Here is a 13,509-nt window from a genome sequence, read left to right as displayed (position 1 = left end):
CAGGGGGCGCGCGGCACCAGCGCGGAGCGGACAGCGGAGCTGGACCAGAAACCCACTGCCCGTGCTCCTGGGCTCCTCGGCCAGGAACGCGTCGCATCCCTTCCCTCTCCAGGGGTATTTGAGGCTGGGCCAGGCGCCTCCTCTGGGCTCCCACAGCCCCCTGTGACCATGTCACTCGACCAGTCATTGTTTTCTTCTCCCTGCCACTGGACGCAGGGTGCGTCCCCGGACTGGAAATGGGGCTCGCCACTCAGCCTCCCAGAACGGTTTTCAGGTGGGTGCATCTGGGAGCTGGGAGCCCCCGGCAGCTCTTGGTCACTGCGAGTGGAAGTCCTGCCCCACCCTTGCTGAGGGCCTGTACCCACAGATGCTGTCACCAGCTCCCCACTCCTGCCTGTCCCCACAAGTCCTGTAACTTCTGAGGGCCACTTTTGCCTCCTGCAGAGCCTGGGGCAAGAGGCTCCCACCTGCTCCGGAGGCCTCCAGGCCTGGGCCCTCGCGTGGTTCCCCAGGAACACCCTCTCCCCACCCCTAAGCTGCTGCCTGTGTTCTGCGGGGAGGAGGAATGGATTGTGAGAGGCCTGGGGCCCGCAGGCAGAGATCTTCAGATCCCCGGGAGCTGATGTCTAATCTGGGCTTCATTCCACACTCGACAAACCAGTTTGCTGCGCTTGCCGCCACAGTGGGTGGGGCCGCCTGGCGCCTGACCCCCCTGCTCAGCCCATGCCCTTTGGCCTTGACCGGCTTCCCCAGACCCTGGGGGCGAGGTGTCTGATGGCCCTCAGCCCTCTGTGACCAGCATAGGATGGGGCACAGATGGGACTGGGGGGTGCGGGCTAACCTCAGGTGGTAAGTCAGCTCTGCAGCCTGGACCCCTCAGGGGACCCTGAGCAAGAGAAGCCGACTCCCAGCCCAGAGAGGGCCTCTTCCCAGAGAAGCAGGCCTGCCGTCCCTAAGAGGATGCCATTGTGAGTGGGAAGTTCAGCCCTGGCCCTCTCTGGCTCCAGGTCCTCCACCCCTCAAAGCCATTAGAAGGTCTTGGTTCCCCCCACTCCAAACCCACTCGTCCATCTCATCTCAGCCGGCAGTTCCCCAGTTCTATCCTTCCATCTCCTCCGGCCAGACCCTGGTGTCCCCTTGATTCCTCCCTAACTCCATCCCCGCCTCCAACCCATCAGCAAAGATTCGAGGGCTCAATCTTCAACATACACCCACAGCATGGTGTTCTGCCCTCCTGCACCGGGGCTGGCCTGCACCAAGGCCATGCCACGGCTCCTCCCAGGTGTGATCCTGCCTGAACCCTTGAGTGAGCCTCCTCTGTTCGCCTTATATTAATTTTAAAAAGTGCCCAGTGTTCATCAAACACTGAGGAGTATGTGCCCTCTGCAGAGCAGGAAGTCACTAAAGGCCCTCTCCCTGCCCTTGAGGCTCCTGTCCTGAGGCCTGGGGCAAAGACCCCTCTGCCATTCTGTTACCATAGCTACCCAGGTGGACTTCTGGGAGGAGGAGGGACATGGCAGGCCTGTGAGGGTGGGCTCATGGTAGACCACGCACAGGTGCCCAGCACTGCGGGGAGGAGGGCTCAGGCTGGGAATCACCTCAGAAGTCCTCATCCTCAGAGCCTCTGAAGGGCAAGAGAGAGACTGTGAGCTTGGGGACAGGTCGCTTACTGTCCAGTGGGGCTGGTACTCAGGCTAGGCGAAAGGGCAGGAGGGAGGTGCAGAGGCCAACTGGCCACGCCAGGGGAAGAAGCTGGGCCTCACCCTAGGGACTATCGTGGCATCTGGAAGGAGGTGACAACAAGATTTACACTTTAGAAGTGCCGCAGGGGCTTTTGGGTGGAGGTGCACTGCAGAGGAACACATGGGCATCACCAGGTGGGAGAAGGCCAGGCAGTGGCCAGAGTGTGGACCTGGGGCCCACCACCTGGATTTAGACCCCTCTCCTTTCTCCCTACTTCCCAACTAGAGGCCGTGGGGGCACGTCTACCCCTCCATCCTAAATGCCAAACTTGGTGCTGGTTGCTGGGGTGGAGACAGCTCCTGCCCACACGGAACTTAAATCCAGTGGGTGCAGGAAGCACTTTGAGCTCAGTCACTTCCCTGTTACATGAAGGAATAATGGAACCCACCCCCTGGCGAGCACACGTGGAATGCGTTAGTGTGTTCAAGGTGCCCGGCATATGGGCAGCTGCTAATGTCATGTTCTTTCCAGGCAAGAAGGCACAGAGAGGGCAAGTGTGTGTGTTATAGCTGAATCATGGCCTCCAAAATCCATAAATTGCAGTCCTAACCCCCGGGATCTCAGAATGTGACTGTATTTGGAGATGGGCCTTAGAAGAAGTATAAGAGCTAGGCACAGTGGTGCATGCCTGAAACCCCAGTTACTCAGGAGGCTGAGGCAGGAGGATCACAGGGTTGAGGTTTGAGGCCAACCTGGGCAACTTAGTGAAACTCAATCTCAAAATAAAAAATATAAAAGGCCTGGGGTGTAACTCAGTGGTAGAGTGACCCTGGGTTCAGTCCATAGTCCTGGGGGTAAAAAAGCCCCCTGGTCTCTGTTGTTTGTTACAGTGTCCCTGGCAGACAAATACAGGGTGCCTGTTGGTGGCAGCAGGACCAGAGTCACTGTGTACCCAGCTCAGGGTAGGCATCCACGAGAAAGGTCAGATCCTGGTAGGAGGAGATTGAAAGGGGGAAGATGGCCAGCCAGACAGGACCAGCATGACAGCTGGGGCAGAGGCCACAGGACAGCCTGGGAGCCCTGGCCTGCCCAGCACCAGTCACAAAGCAGTCACACCTATGCCCGCACTGCAGCCCTCCACTCTGCAAGGGGGGCACTTTGAGTATCCCCTTGTTACTGAAAAAGAGGTTTTGGGGAGGGTGGGGACTGCCCAGTGAGAATCAAAGCCAGAGCCAAAAGAGACTTTTCAGAGTCCTGTCAGGTGTGGTGGCCCCTGAGGGTCACCAGGAGGGCAGGTCCTGCAGGATGCATGGCCAGGGCATGGGTCTGGGGCTTGGAGGGGAGTGGAGGCTGCCAGAGCGACATGGTTCCTAGAGTCACAGAGCAGGGGCAGATGGGAGAGCGCCAGAGGGCGGGGGACTCGGGTTCTGTCATGTGAGTTTTCTTTTCCTGTCATTTTACAGTGACTGAATCTCAAAGCCCCCAACATGGGAGGAGGGCCAACACTGAAAGCAAGCACTGGCTGCCTAAAGCTGTCCCACAGTTTCTCTGACTTCTGAAGAAAGGCACGGTTGAAACCTGCCGGTCAGGCTCCCTGGCGCCTGGAGACATTTCAGGGCTGAGAATTCCCACAGGAGCCTGCGAAGGGCTGGGCTTTGCTTGACCTTTCACGTTACCCAAGTTCCTGCTTCTTGGCCTCTCAACAGGCACGCACTTCCTCTGTGCCCAGGTTCAGAATGAAAGTCAGTGCTTTGGAACTTACTTAATCAAAAAAAAAAATTTTTTTTTTTTCAAAAAACTTTTTTGGAATGTCTACACGGAGCCTGGGGCTGCAGCACAGGATATTGTGGCTGGGGTGGGAGTGTCTTTTCTTTTTTTGGCTGCTGGGGGTGGAACCTGGGGCCTGGTGAATGCCTCTGAGCCAGGCACAGCCAGGGGTGCTCTTGTTCCCCTAGGTTCCCCTCCACTGGCTGTAGCGCTGCCCTCCACCCCCGGCGAGGGCTGCAGGAGCATTTCTCCTGTGCGGCTCCCTCTTCGGAACCCACCAGACAAGTCAGCAAGTTTTTAAGTGCAGATTGTTTATAAGTCCAAGACTTGCTTTTTTTCCCCAGAACCTTTGTGGGCCTTTGCAGATTATTATTTTAACATTTCCCCCCAAGCATTCTCTCCATATTTGGGCAAAGCAAAAGCCAAGACGAGTTTCTGTTTGTTTTTCTCATAAGAATTGGCAGCATTTTGGAGAAGACAACCCGTTCCCGCGACCAGTACCTCTCATGAGTGACTCCAGGGTTCAAGATCAACTTGGGTGACCTCTGATTCAGGTTCACAAACAACAGTTAGACCAGAAATGCAGTCCATAAAAATTCTTGGAGGTAACCCCACCCTCTGCTCAGGAGGGCCTTATCTCTGGGGTATTTTCTGTGTGCCCAAGATAAGCATCCGGCTGGCCACTGCCCAGGCCTTGACTGAGATCACACCCTGACCCCATTTTACAGAGGGGAAACTGAGGCCAGAGAGGGTGGAGCACAGAATGTGCTGCAAACATCAAAGCCAGAGCCCCCAGCAAGCAAGCGCTCCACCACAGAGCTTCCCCAGTCCTTCCCCCGGCATTTTTACTTTAGAAAAATTCCAAACCTCGAAGGCCACTGCAAGCCCGGCACGTGCACACCCACGGTCGTTTACCAGGGGCTGACATTGCACTACGTTTGCTTTATCCTTCTGCCCCACCTCCCTCTCACCTCGTCCGTAGGATGACATTTTGTCCAGTTGTTCCACGTGACCTCACTATGACCACCGTGCTCCTTGCTCCGGGAGCTTGCCACCTCCTCACCGTTATTCTCTGAAGCCTCCATGTTGGAATTCCTCTCCCTGCTCTGCTCTCTGTACCTGTGCACCGCAGGTTGCCGGTTTCACCTGAGAGTTCATGGAGGGCCTCTCCACACATGGCTGCTCGCCTCCTTAGCCGCCAACCTGCAGCGCTCCCAGCCTCTCTTTGCTTCTGTCCTGCAGGACACAGTTTCCAAGCATCCCGGCTTTGGATCTCTCTGCTTCCTGTCAACTAGAGCCAGGCTAAACATTGGGGGCAGGGAACAACATAGGTGACACTGAGTCCTCCTCAGTGCATGACACCAGGACGCACAATCAGGTGAAGCCTATCCTGTTCCTGGTGATGTCAAGTTTGGCCATTTGGTTAAGTTGGTGCTTTCAGATCTCTTCATGTCTTCCTCCCTAAAACTCTCTCACCCTATGGCATCCAGGGAGAGGATTCTTGCACATATTTATCGGTCATTACTAAGTAGTTATAAAATGGTGACTTTTTTTCTTCTATATTTATTAGTCTGTGATCTTTAAAGAAATTTCCTCTCTCTCTCTCTCTTTCTTAGTGTGTGGGATCAATCCCAGGGGCGCTTTACCACTAAGTTACACTCCCAGCCCTTTTAATTTTATTTTTAGACAGGGTTTCACTAAGCTGCCCAGACTGGCCTCTGGCTTATGATCCTCCTGTCTCAGCCTCCCAAGTAGCTTAACATGTTTTTTAAAGTATCGGTATTGAGCCACGGATTTGTATTTTAGCCAGTGGACTAGTGCATTCCTTTTCATAATTTATTTTGTGCTTGACATGTTCCAGGTCTGGCCTTCAGGAGCCCCTTCAAGTAGCTTTGTGCTAGCTCCTTTGATATGTGCCCACCATTTTTGTTGTTGTTGTTGTTAGTACTTTACTTTCTGATATAATAAAATGTGTCAGGTTCCTCTCGCCTTGCCACCTTCCAGCCCTGGTGTCAGTCACCTCTCCAAGTGGCCTTGGTGCCTCTTACTGGGGAATGATATTCAGAATCTAAATGTTTCGAGTGTGTTCTTTGCAATGGGGCATTCCCATTTCTGAGCCCTTTTAGTGATCAGAGGTAGAACGTTTTGTTATTTCATAATATTACTACTAACTAAAAATAAAAAACAAAACCACCAGAGTTCTCCTTCCTCCGTTTCAAATCTCCCTCACCCTGCAGTGCCACCGGATCTGGGTACCCCACGGCCTCACGGTTGCCTGCCCTTTTCCCTGCCACTCACTAGTGGGGTTCTGGGTTCTATTTCCAGTATCTGTCCTTGAAGTTTCCTCCACCCAGGAAGTGAGTCAGATGATCTGTTCCAAGGTCTCTAGGACAGTCTTTGTCTGCAAGTGGCTATGCCATTCATGTCATACACAGATCATTAGTTTCTTTGGTTTTGCATTTTAGTTTTTCCTGTCTTTGTTGACTTACTCTTATGTCTTAAAGGTAAAATCGATTTAATTGATTTCCACTCTTGCACATATTTCCTGATGTTGAAAGGAACCATCTAGTCCAGGGGACGATCCCATCCCTATTTTCAAAATCTCCCACCAGCAAGCAGGTGTTAAGACCCTGTTCCATTCCTTCTGAAGCAGCCCGAGGCTGGGTGGAAGTGCCCTGGGTTCCACCAGCCTGGGCGTTTCCAGGGAGATCACTTACGTTCTGGTAAGTCCCTGCCCCTCCTCGACTTCCTGGGCCTGCCTGGGTCTTGCATCTATAAACCCTAAAGGTCGCACTGCCAGTCTCCATTTAACTCACAGATCTGACACTTGGTTTTACCATGCTGACATGATAAAACCACAGTTTACCAGTGTCTGGCACATTGCAGCGGCTCCATAGTTGCAGGAATGGGCATCCGCATTTTATAGTACAGTAACGGAGGCCCCAAGAGTGTGGGGCTGCCCATGGTCTCATTAAGCAAGCGCAAAAGCGCCGCCTTGGCCCCGCACGCAGTAGGCGCTTTAGTGAGCACACAGGGAAGGACCGCAAGCGGATCTGCGCACTGGCTCGCCAATCTGGCGGGGGAGATGGGGCGGAGCCGTATGCAAATAGCCCGCGAGAAGACCGCGGATTGGCTGGTGCGGGCGGGGGCGGGGCCCGCCAAGGGCCTGGGCTGCCAGGTGCGCTGGGCTGCAGAAGCCCAGCGCTGGGCGGCTGGACAGAGCTCCCCTGGCGCGTCCCGGGCGATGCCTCCGCTCTGGGTCCTGCTGGCCCTCGGCTGCGTGCGGTCTGGCTCCAGTAAGCCGGGGATAAAAGGATAAGGACTGTGCCAAGGGAGGGCGAGCTCTACCCGGACCTTGATCCTCCCAGGGTCACCAGAGAGGAGCCTGGATGGGAAGTGGCAATGGGAACTTCATTTATTCATTCCAAGAAAAGGCGCAGAGTTCTGGCTTTGGGGACCCAGATATTATTATTAGTAGTAGTAGTAATAGTCATCTTGTCAACTTTTAGAGCTTTCTCTGGTGGCAATCCGAGGGCTCACAGGTGGCTACAGTCTGGGACGGGTGTTGCTGGAGACCAACAGACAGGGTGCTGCAGGGGAGCAGAGAAGGGACAAGACCCAGACTCATGGTGACTCTTTACTGGGGGAGATGGAGGGACGTTTTCCACCAAGGGTGTAGCATGGGCAAGTTCTGGGATGAGGAGGCAGCCTGGTTCTTCTGGAAGCTGTAGTCCATCCCTGCCGCTAGAGAGGAGCGAGTGAGGGTGAGGCCAGAGACCCAAAGCCCTGAACTTCTGGACCTAGCTCCAGGGCGCCAGGCGGCCATGGGAGGGCACTCCTGGGAGGGCAGCAGAATCACGTCTGCTGTCAGGGTGGAGGGGGCCTTACCTTGCTGTCAGAAGAGGGTGGGATGGAGCGAGGACCGGCCATGGTTTAGAGGCAACGGAGATCCTAGTGACTGAACATCTGCAGAGGGAGCTCAGACTGCTGGGTTTCTGGCCAGGAAGCTGCAGGGTGGGACCTGCTGTATCTGACAGAAGATCATGAGATGGCCCACAGGGAGGGTGAGGCCCAGTGCCTGGCTCCCAGCAGGTGCTCCGTAGCACCCATGTGCACATGGGTGTGGGCAGCTCCGTGGGAGTCAGTTCCCATCCTCCTTGCCTCTCCAGCTGTGAACCTCCAGCCTCAACTGGCCAGCGTGACCTTGGCCACTAACAACCCTACACTCACCACGGTGGCCTTGGAAAAGCCTCTCTGCATTTTTGACAGCTCAGAGCTGCTTGCTGGCTCCTATGAGGTCTATCTGTATGTCATGGTCGACTCAGGTAAGGGTCCTGCTTCCCTCCGGCTGCTCCTAAAGGGGTTCTGATCTGTCAGCAGGGAAGAGTGAGAATGACAATCTCCTAGGTTTCTAGCAACCAATCTTCACAACTCATTCAGGGTCACAGTTTTATTCTTTCAACAAATATTTACTAACTGCGTATCTGTGCCCGCCGATCTCTGGGCACTGTGGGTATTTTCTGCCATCCCATAGAAGAGAAGATTGGGTTCAGAGAGGTTGAGCGAGTTGTCCAAGATCACCCAGCTAATGAAGAGACCTGGGACCCAACAAAGGTCTATCTGCCTCTACATCATTCCTTTGAACAATATGACCCTCATTTCCCATTTACAGAATAGGGAACCCAGGACTTTCAGGGACAGGTATCAAAGGTGTATTGTGGTGGAGGATTACGGGAATATTCTAAGATAAAGTAGGTGAGAGCGGAACACAGTACCCAAGGAAAGTGCTATTTGTTCATCTCCCCAGGCAGGGACTGAACTCGCCCATGCCTGTGACCGCTGTGCCCAGCACAGGGCTGGGGCAGAGAGGAGGCTCAGACGTTTGATGAATGAGTGACCGAGTGAGTGGCTGGCTACGGTGGCCAGGATCCTCACTCCCGGCCCTGCCTCTGCAGCCAATCCCAGGAATGCCTCCGTGCAGGACAGCAGCAAGACCCCACTGAGCTTGACCGCCCAGCAAACCCAGGGTGGGAGGACTGGCCCCTACAAGGCAGTGGCCTTTGACCTCACCCCCTGCAGTGACCTGCCCAGCCTGGATGCCATTGGGGATGTCACCCAGGCCTCAGAGATCCTGAGGGCATATCTGGTCAGGGTGGGCAGCAACGGGACCTGCCTGTGGGACCCCAACTTCCAGGGCCTCTGCAACCCGCCCCTGTCTGCAGCCACGGAGTACAGGTGGGTGTGAGCAGCTGCTGGGGGAGGGCAGCAGCTGAGTCCCACCCTAACTCAGGAAGACCCCAGGGGGAGGGGACAAAGTGGGAGGAGCCACATTTCTAGAGGTCTTATGTGCTGGGACCATTGGGCAACTTCCTGGGCCTGGGGTAGGCCTAGGGCTGGAGCTCAGAAGGGCCCTGCTGGGTTTAATGCTTGGCGACATAGAAAGCAAGAATCCGGAAATCTTAATTCTTGAATGAGGGGCCTGTTTTCACTTTGCTTTGGACCCCACCAGTTATGGGGCTTCCTGGCCTTCCCATATGTGGAAGTCTCTTACCAAGGCCTTTGTTTCATAGGGAGGGAACTGTGGTCCAGAGAAGGAAGGCCCCCTGCTTTTCCTACCTCCTTCCTGCAATCCCTTTTCTTGCCCACCCACCCCCCTGGGCACCCACTCACTCCCACCCTCACTGCCTAAGCATCTCTCTGCAAGCTGTCCCTAGCCTCGGGAGCCTGGGAGGAGGTCTAAGCTGGTGCCAAAGCCCGGGCTGATCCCAGTCCAGGTACTAGGGGGACACCTGGGTCAGGGGCTGTGGCTTCCAGGCCTGTTTGGGCCCAGACCACTGCCCACCTGCCATCCTTGCAGAAGCACCCCCCACACCTGTGGCTGAGGCCACTGAGCAGGACAAAGGTCTCTGCTGCCCTCTCCCCACCCCAACCTTGACCTTGTCTTTCACGTCCCCTTCCTGACCTCCAAGATGGCCCCTCAGCCTTCATCTACAAGCCCACCCTATCTTAGCACATGGGTGGGCGCCAGCCCTACCTCTGAGTTCTGACCTTGAAACAGGTATGAGGAATTTAGCAAACGCAGGAGCAGAGAGATTTTAAAGGTTTTTTTTTTGTTTGTTTTGTTTTTGTTTTTTTGTTTTTAAGTGTTAAATAAAAAAACCTCCAGGCTGCAGATGTCTCAGTTTCGGGACAATCTCTATGTTTAAACTCTTCCCTTCCACAGGCTCTGGCTGTTCACTGTCTCACCAATCTCCTTTTCAGATTAGCAACACTTGTTTGGGGGTTCTTTTCTTTCTTTTTGGTACTAGGAGTTGAACCCAGGGGTGCTGAGCTACATCCCCAGCCCTTTTTATTTTTATTTATTTGTTTTTTAAAAATATTTATTTTTTAGGTGTAGATGGACACAACATTATTTATTTTTTATGTGGTGCTGAGAATCGAACCCCAGCCCTCTCCGGGCTGTGCTAGGCGAGCGCTCCACCGCTGAGCCACAATCCCAGCCCATTTATTTTTATTTTGAGTCAGGGTCTCCCTAAGTTACTGAGCCTGACCTTGAACTTGTGACCCTCCTGCCTTATCCTCCCATGTTGTCCCTGGGATGACAGGTGTGCCCCACCACTCCCCACTTTTTTTAGCATTTATTTCTTAAAATGTAGCCCTGACCCCAGGACAGCTGGGCTGGTGATGGACATTATCCCACTTGTTTTTCTTTTTTTTTTTTAAAGTTTTTTTTTTTTTTTTAAGATAGAGAGGAGAGAGCGATAGAGAGAGAATTTTAATATTTATTTTTTAGTTTTCGGCGGACACAACATCTTTGTTTGTATGTGGTGCTGAGGATTGAACCCGGGCCGCACGCATGCCAGGCGAGCGCGCTACTGCTTGAGCCACATCCCCAGCCCCCCACTTGTTTTTCTAAGTCCCTTTGTGATTCCAGGGACAGGCTTGGAATACGGCCTGTGGTTAACGGCCTGTGGTTAACGGGGCTGAGCCACAGGTGCTGTGTAAAATAACCAGAGGGCTCCTGAGGGACAGCCCAGCGATGGCCCAGCCCTGAAGCCTTCACAGAGGAGGTGCATCTGAACTGGGGAAGGCCCAGGGACAGTATGTGACCATGTCCAGCCTCCTCTGTTGTCCAGAGCCCTCTCAATGGCTGTCTCCCTCTGAGTCCCCTCTGTGACCCTCCTGCCAGCTATGGCTGGACACACAGGATGGTTGGATGTCATCCTGTTTCCTTCCAGGTTCAAGTACGTCCTCGTCAATGTGTCCACAGGCTTAGTACAGGATCAGACCCTGTGGTCAGACCCCATCTGCACCAACCAGCGTAAGTAGTGTGGTGGGAGCTCGGCCTCCAGCCAGCTTCCTCTGGGAATCTGCAGACCAGGCCCAGCTCTCGGGGCAGGAACTAAGTAGGGCCATTCTGTGGGGACCATTCAGACCTGGCTTGAGCCCACAGTGTCCTTGGACTGAGTCTCCCTGAGTCAATGGGTGATCTGCAGAATGGAGTTCTCTAGGGATCCATATGGGATAGTGCCCCAAAATGGCAGGCTCATTGTAGGACCTGTACCTTGTTCTCAAAGGCTGACGCCAGTCAGAGAAGAGCGAGACCCCCAGCTCTGAGCAGCCCCTCTGCTCAGCCTTGTTTACGTCGATCTCACCGCGGATGAGTCAGTTTAAAAATTTAAATTATGCAAAAAGAGGAAGAGGCCAGAAACACACGGGAGAAAGGCGGGAAGTGGGCCCCGGGGCACACCAGGCCACTGGCCAAGAGCCCAAGAAGAGTCGCTCCCTGGGCCCCTGGGACATCCCCGGGTACCAGGCCTGCCCATCCCGGGGAAGGGACGGAGGGCGCTGGCTGTCAGGGTGTAACTGGCCATGGTCCTGTGACAGCCACCCCCTGCTCAACCATCGACACGTGGCCAGGCCGGCGGAGCGGGGGCATGATTGTCATCACGTCCATCCTGGGCTCCCTGCCCTTCTTCCTGCTCGTGGGCTTCGCTGGCGCCATCGCCCTCAGCTTTGTGTGAGTACCTGCCGCTGGGAGGCCTGGACCTGGGGATGACGGCAGGGTCCTCTGCAGCTGCCCAGGGCACTGCCCTCCACGGCGGGTGGGTCTGGTGAAAAGCAGCAGAGCCCTGGGCCTTCAAGGCCAGTCCTTCAGCCCAGGAGCGAGGGGCTGGGCAGCGGGCTCTGGGCCGGTGATCCCACAGATCTTAGCTGTGACCGTGGTGCAGCCTCAGGCAAGACATGCTGTCCTGCGGTCCCCAGTGTCCTCCTGGGGCAAATGGAGGTGATAACTGTTCAGCCCATGGAGTCTGGAGGTCCTGTGGAATCGCCCCACCCTGCTGAACTCAACAGGCCTTAGCTCTTGTTGCCATTGTAACTCACCCGCTTACAGTCCAGATGGGGAAACTGAGGCAGGATGCAGGGAAAGGGTGTCCCAAGGTCACAGAACCTGGGACGAGGACCCAGAGCTGGGGCTAGAACCCAGGCCTCCTGACTCCGCCGACACCTCTGGATTAGGACGGGAGGTCTTCTTGGGGGTGGGGTCCTGGCACAGCTACCAGGGCTGCCCAGAGGGAGGACAGTCCACTAACACCTGGGAGGACCGATTGGGGCATGAATCAAGGCACCCACAAATGCCCTGGGAGGAGGAGGGCAGGGCAGGTCCTGCCTGGAGCTTCAGGGTGAGCTTCTAGGAGGAGGGATCTGCAGGAGCAATGAGCATCGAGCATGGGGCAGGGAGGAATGCACGCGACAGGCAGCAGGCCCCACGCTCCTTGCTTCTCAGGGTAGAGGGCGCCCGGGGGCTTTGAAGCTGAGGGGTCCTGGGGTGGGATTGGGTAGGAAGGCTCCTTGGAGTAGGTTCACACAGAAGCCAGCCAGGTGGGAAAAAGTGGGCAGACCATGCATGGACTGGGAGAGACACTGGACCCAGGCTGTGCTCCACACTTAAGTTAATACAACCAGCAGTGGGTGACCTCAGCCTCTGAGGGTCACCCACAAGCCATCAAAGCCTGGTGGTGTCCCTGCCTCCTCCCTCTGGGCAGTGCCGGACACTGGCCTTCCAGACCCATCCTCTGAGGTTAGCCCGGCTCTTCCACTAACCCTCCTACTGGCCCTGCCTGTCATGGCCCCAGTCCAGCCGGCTGAACTCCCCACAGGTGCCCCAGGTTCTGCGGTCCTCCCCATCTCAAGCATCTCCTGCAGGACCAGATGAGCTGGCCCTTCCTCCAGGATGGGTCTACTCTCTGTAGTCACTGTCTGTTGAGGTGTGTCTCCCCAGACTGTCCTGGTGATGTGGGGACATGAGACAATGGCCCCCGCCATCAGCCCGCAGTAAGACCTGACACTGCTTATTCACATAGCTCCCGACACACGCTAAGAACCCCAGGAAGGAGGGGCTCACTAAGGCTGTGGTGGCTTCTGGGAGCAACATCTGGGTGCCAAGGTCCCCGGACTAGAGGAGTTCCACTTTGCTCTGTCCCCTAATCCTGGCTCTCTCCTTGGCCAGGGACCTGGGTGATTCTGATGGGGAAACCACGCACGACTCCCAGATCACGCAGGAGGCTGTGCCCAAGTCCCTGGGGACCTCAGAGCCGTCCTACACGACTGTGAACCGGGGGCCACCCTTGGACAGGGCTGAGGTGTATTCCAGCAAGCTCCAGGACTGAGACCCCTGACTGGCAGCCTCCCCACACTGTCCTGGTCCTGGAGTCCGTGGTGGTCAGTGTTCATGCCCCGACTGGACAGAAGGTGAAGCAGGAAGGGTCAGTCCAGTTGTGGGAACACTCAATAAAATCTTCCCAAATTGGTCAAATTACAGTGTCATATTGTGTGCATGTAACAACAAATCCCACAGTTAAATGCAACTATAATGCACCAAAAATTGTGGAAAGAGATTCTTCCCCTCCCCCACCAAAATCTTCCCAAGATATTGAGGTCAGTACAGAACGAGGGGTGAATAGGTGAGAAAATGCACAAGTCACGACCTGTTGAGGGGCTGGGCTGTTTCTCTCGGGGGCTCTGTGATCAGAACTACAGAGACCAGGGCCGAGTCAG

At 55.3% G+C, this 13,509-nt stretch overlaps 1 protein-coding gene across 1 annotated transcript; it reads left to right on the top strand.

Annotated features, from left to right (window-relative positions):
- The first annotated feature begins 6,604 nt into the window (after positions 1–6,604).
- Positions 6,605–13,267, top strand: Upk3a (uroplakin 3A). The gene is made up of 6 exons (XM_015501768.2): positions 6,605–6,746; positions 7,620–7,775; positions 8,406–8,685; positions 10,689–10,771; positions 11,338–11,470; positions 12,962–13,267. The coding sequence occupies exons 1-6, from the start codon at positions 6,695–6,697 to the stop codon at positions 13,119–13,121; spliced, it is 864 nt and encodes a 287-aa protein (XP_015357254.1). The 5' UTR covers positions 6,605–6,694; the 3' UTR covers positions 13,122–13,267.
- The last annotated feature ends 242 nt before the right edge of the window (positions 13,268–13,509 follow it).

Source organism: Marmota marmota, unplaced genomic scaffold (assembly GCF_001458135.2).
Source record: "Marmota marmota marmota unplaced genomic scaffold, marMar, whole genome shotgun sequence".
Classification (NCBI taxonomy): domain Eukaryota; kingdom Metazoa; phylum Chordata; class Mammalia; order Rodentia; family Sciuridae; genus Marmota; species Marmota marmota.
The sequence above is the reverse complement of the archived record's forward strand: the minus strand, read 5'-3'. Positions and strand labels throughout refer to the sequence as shown.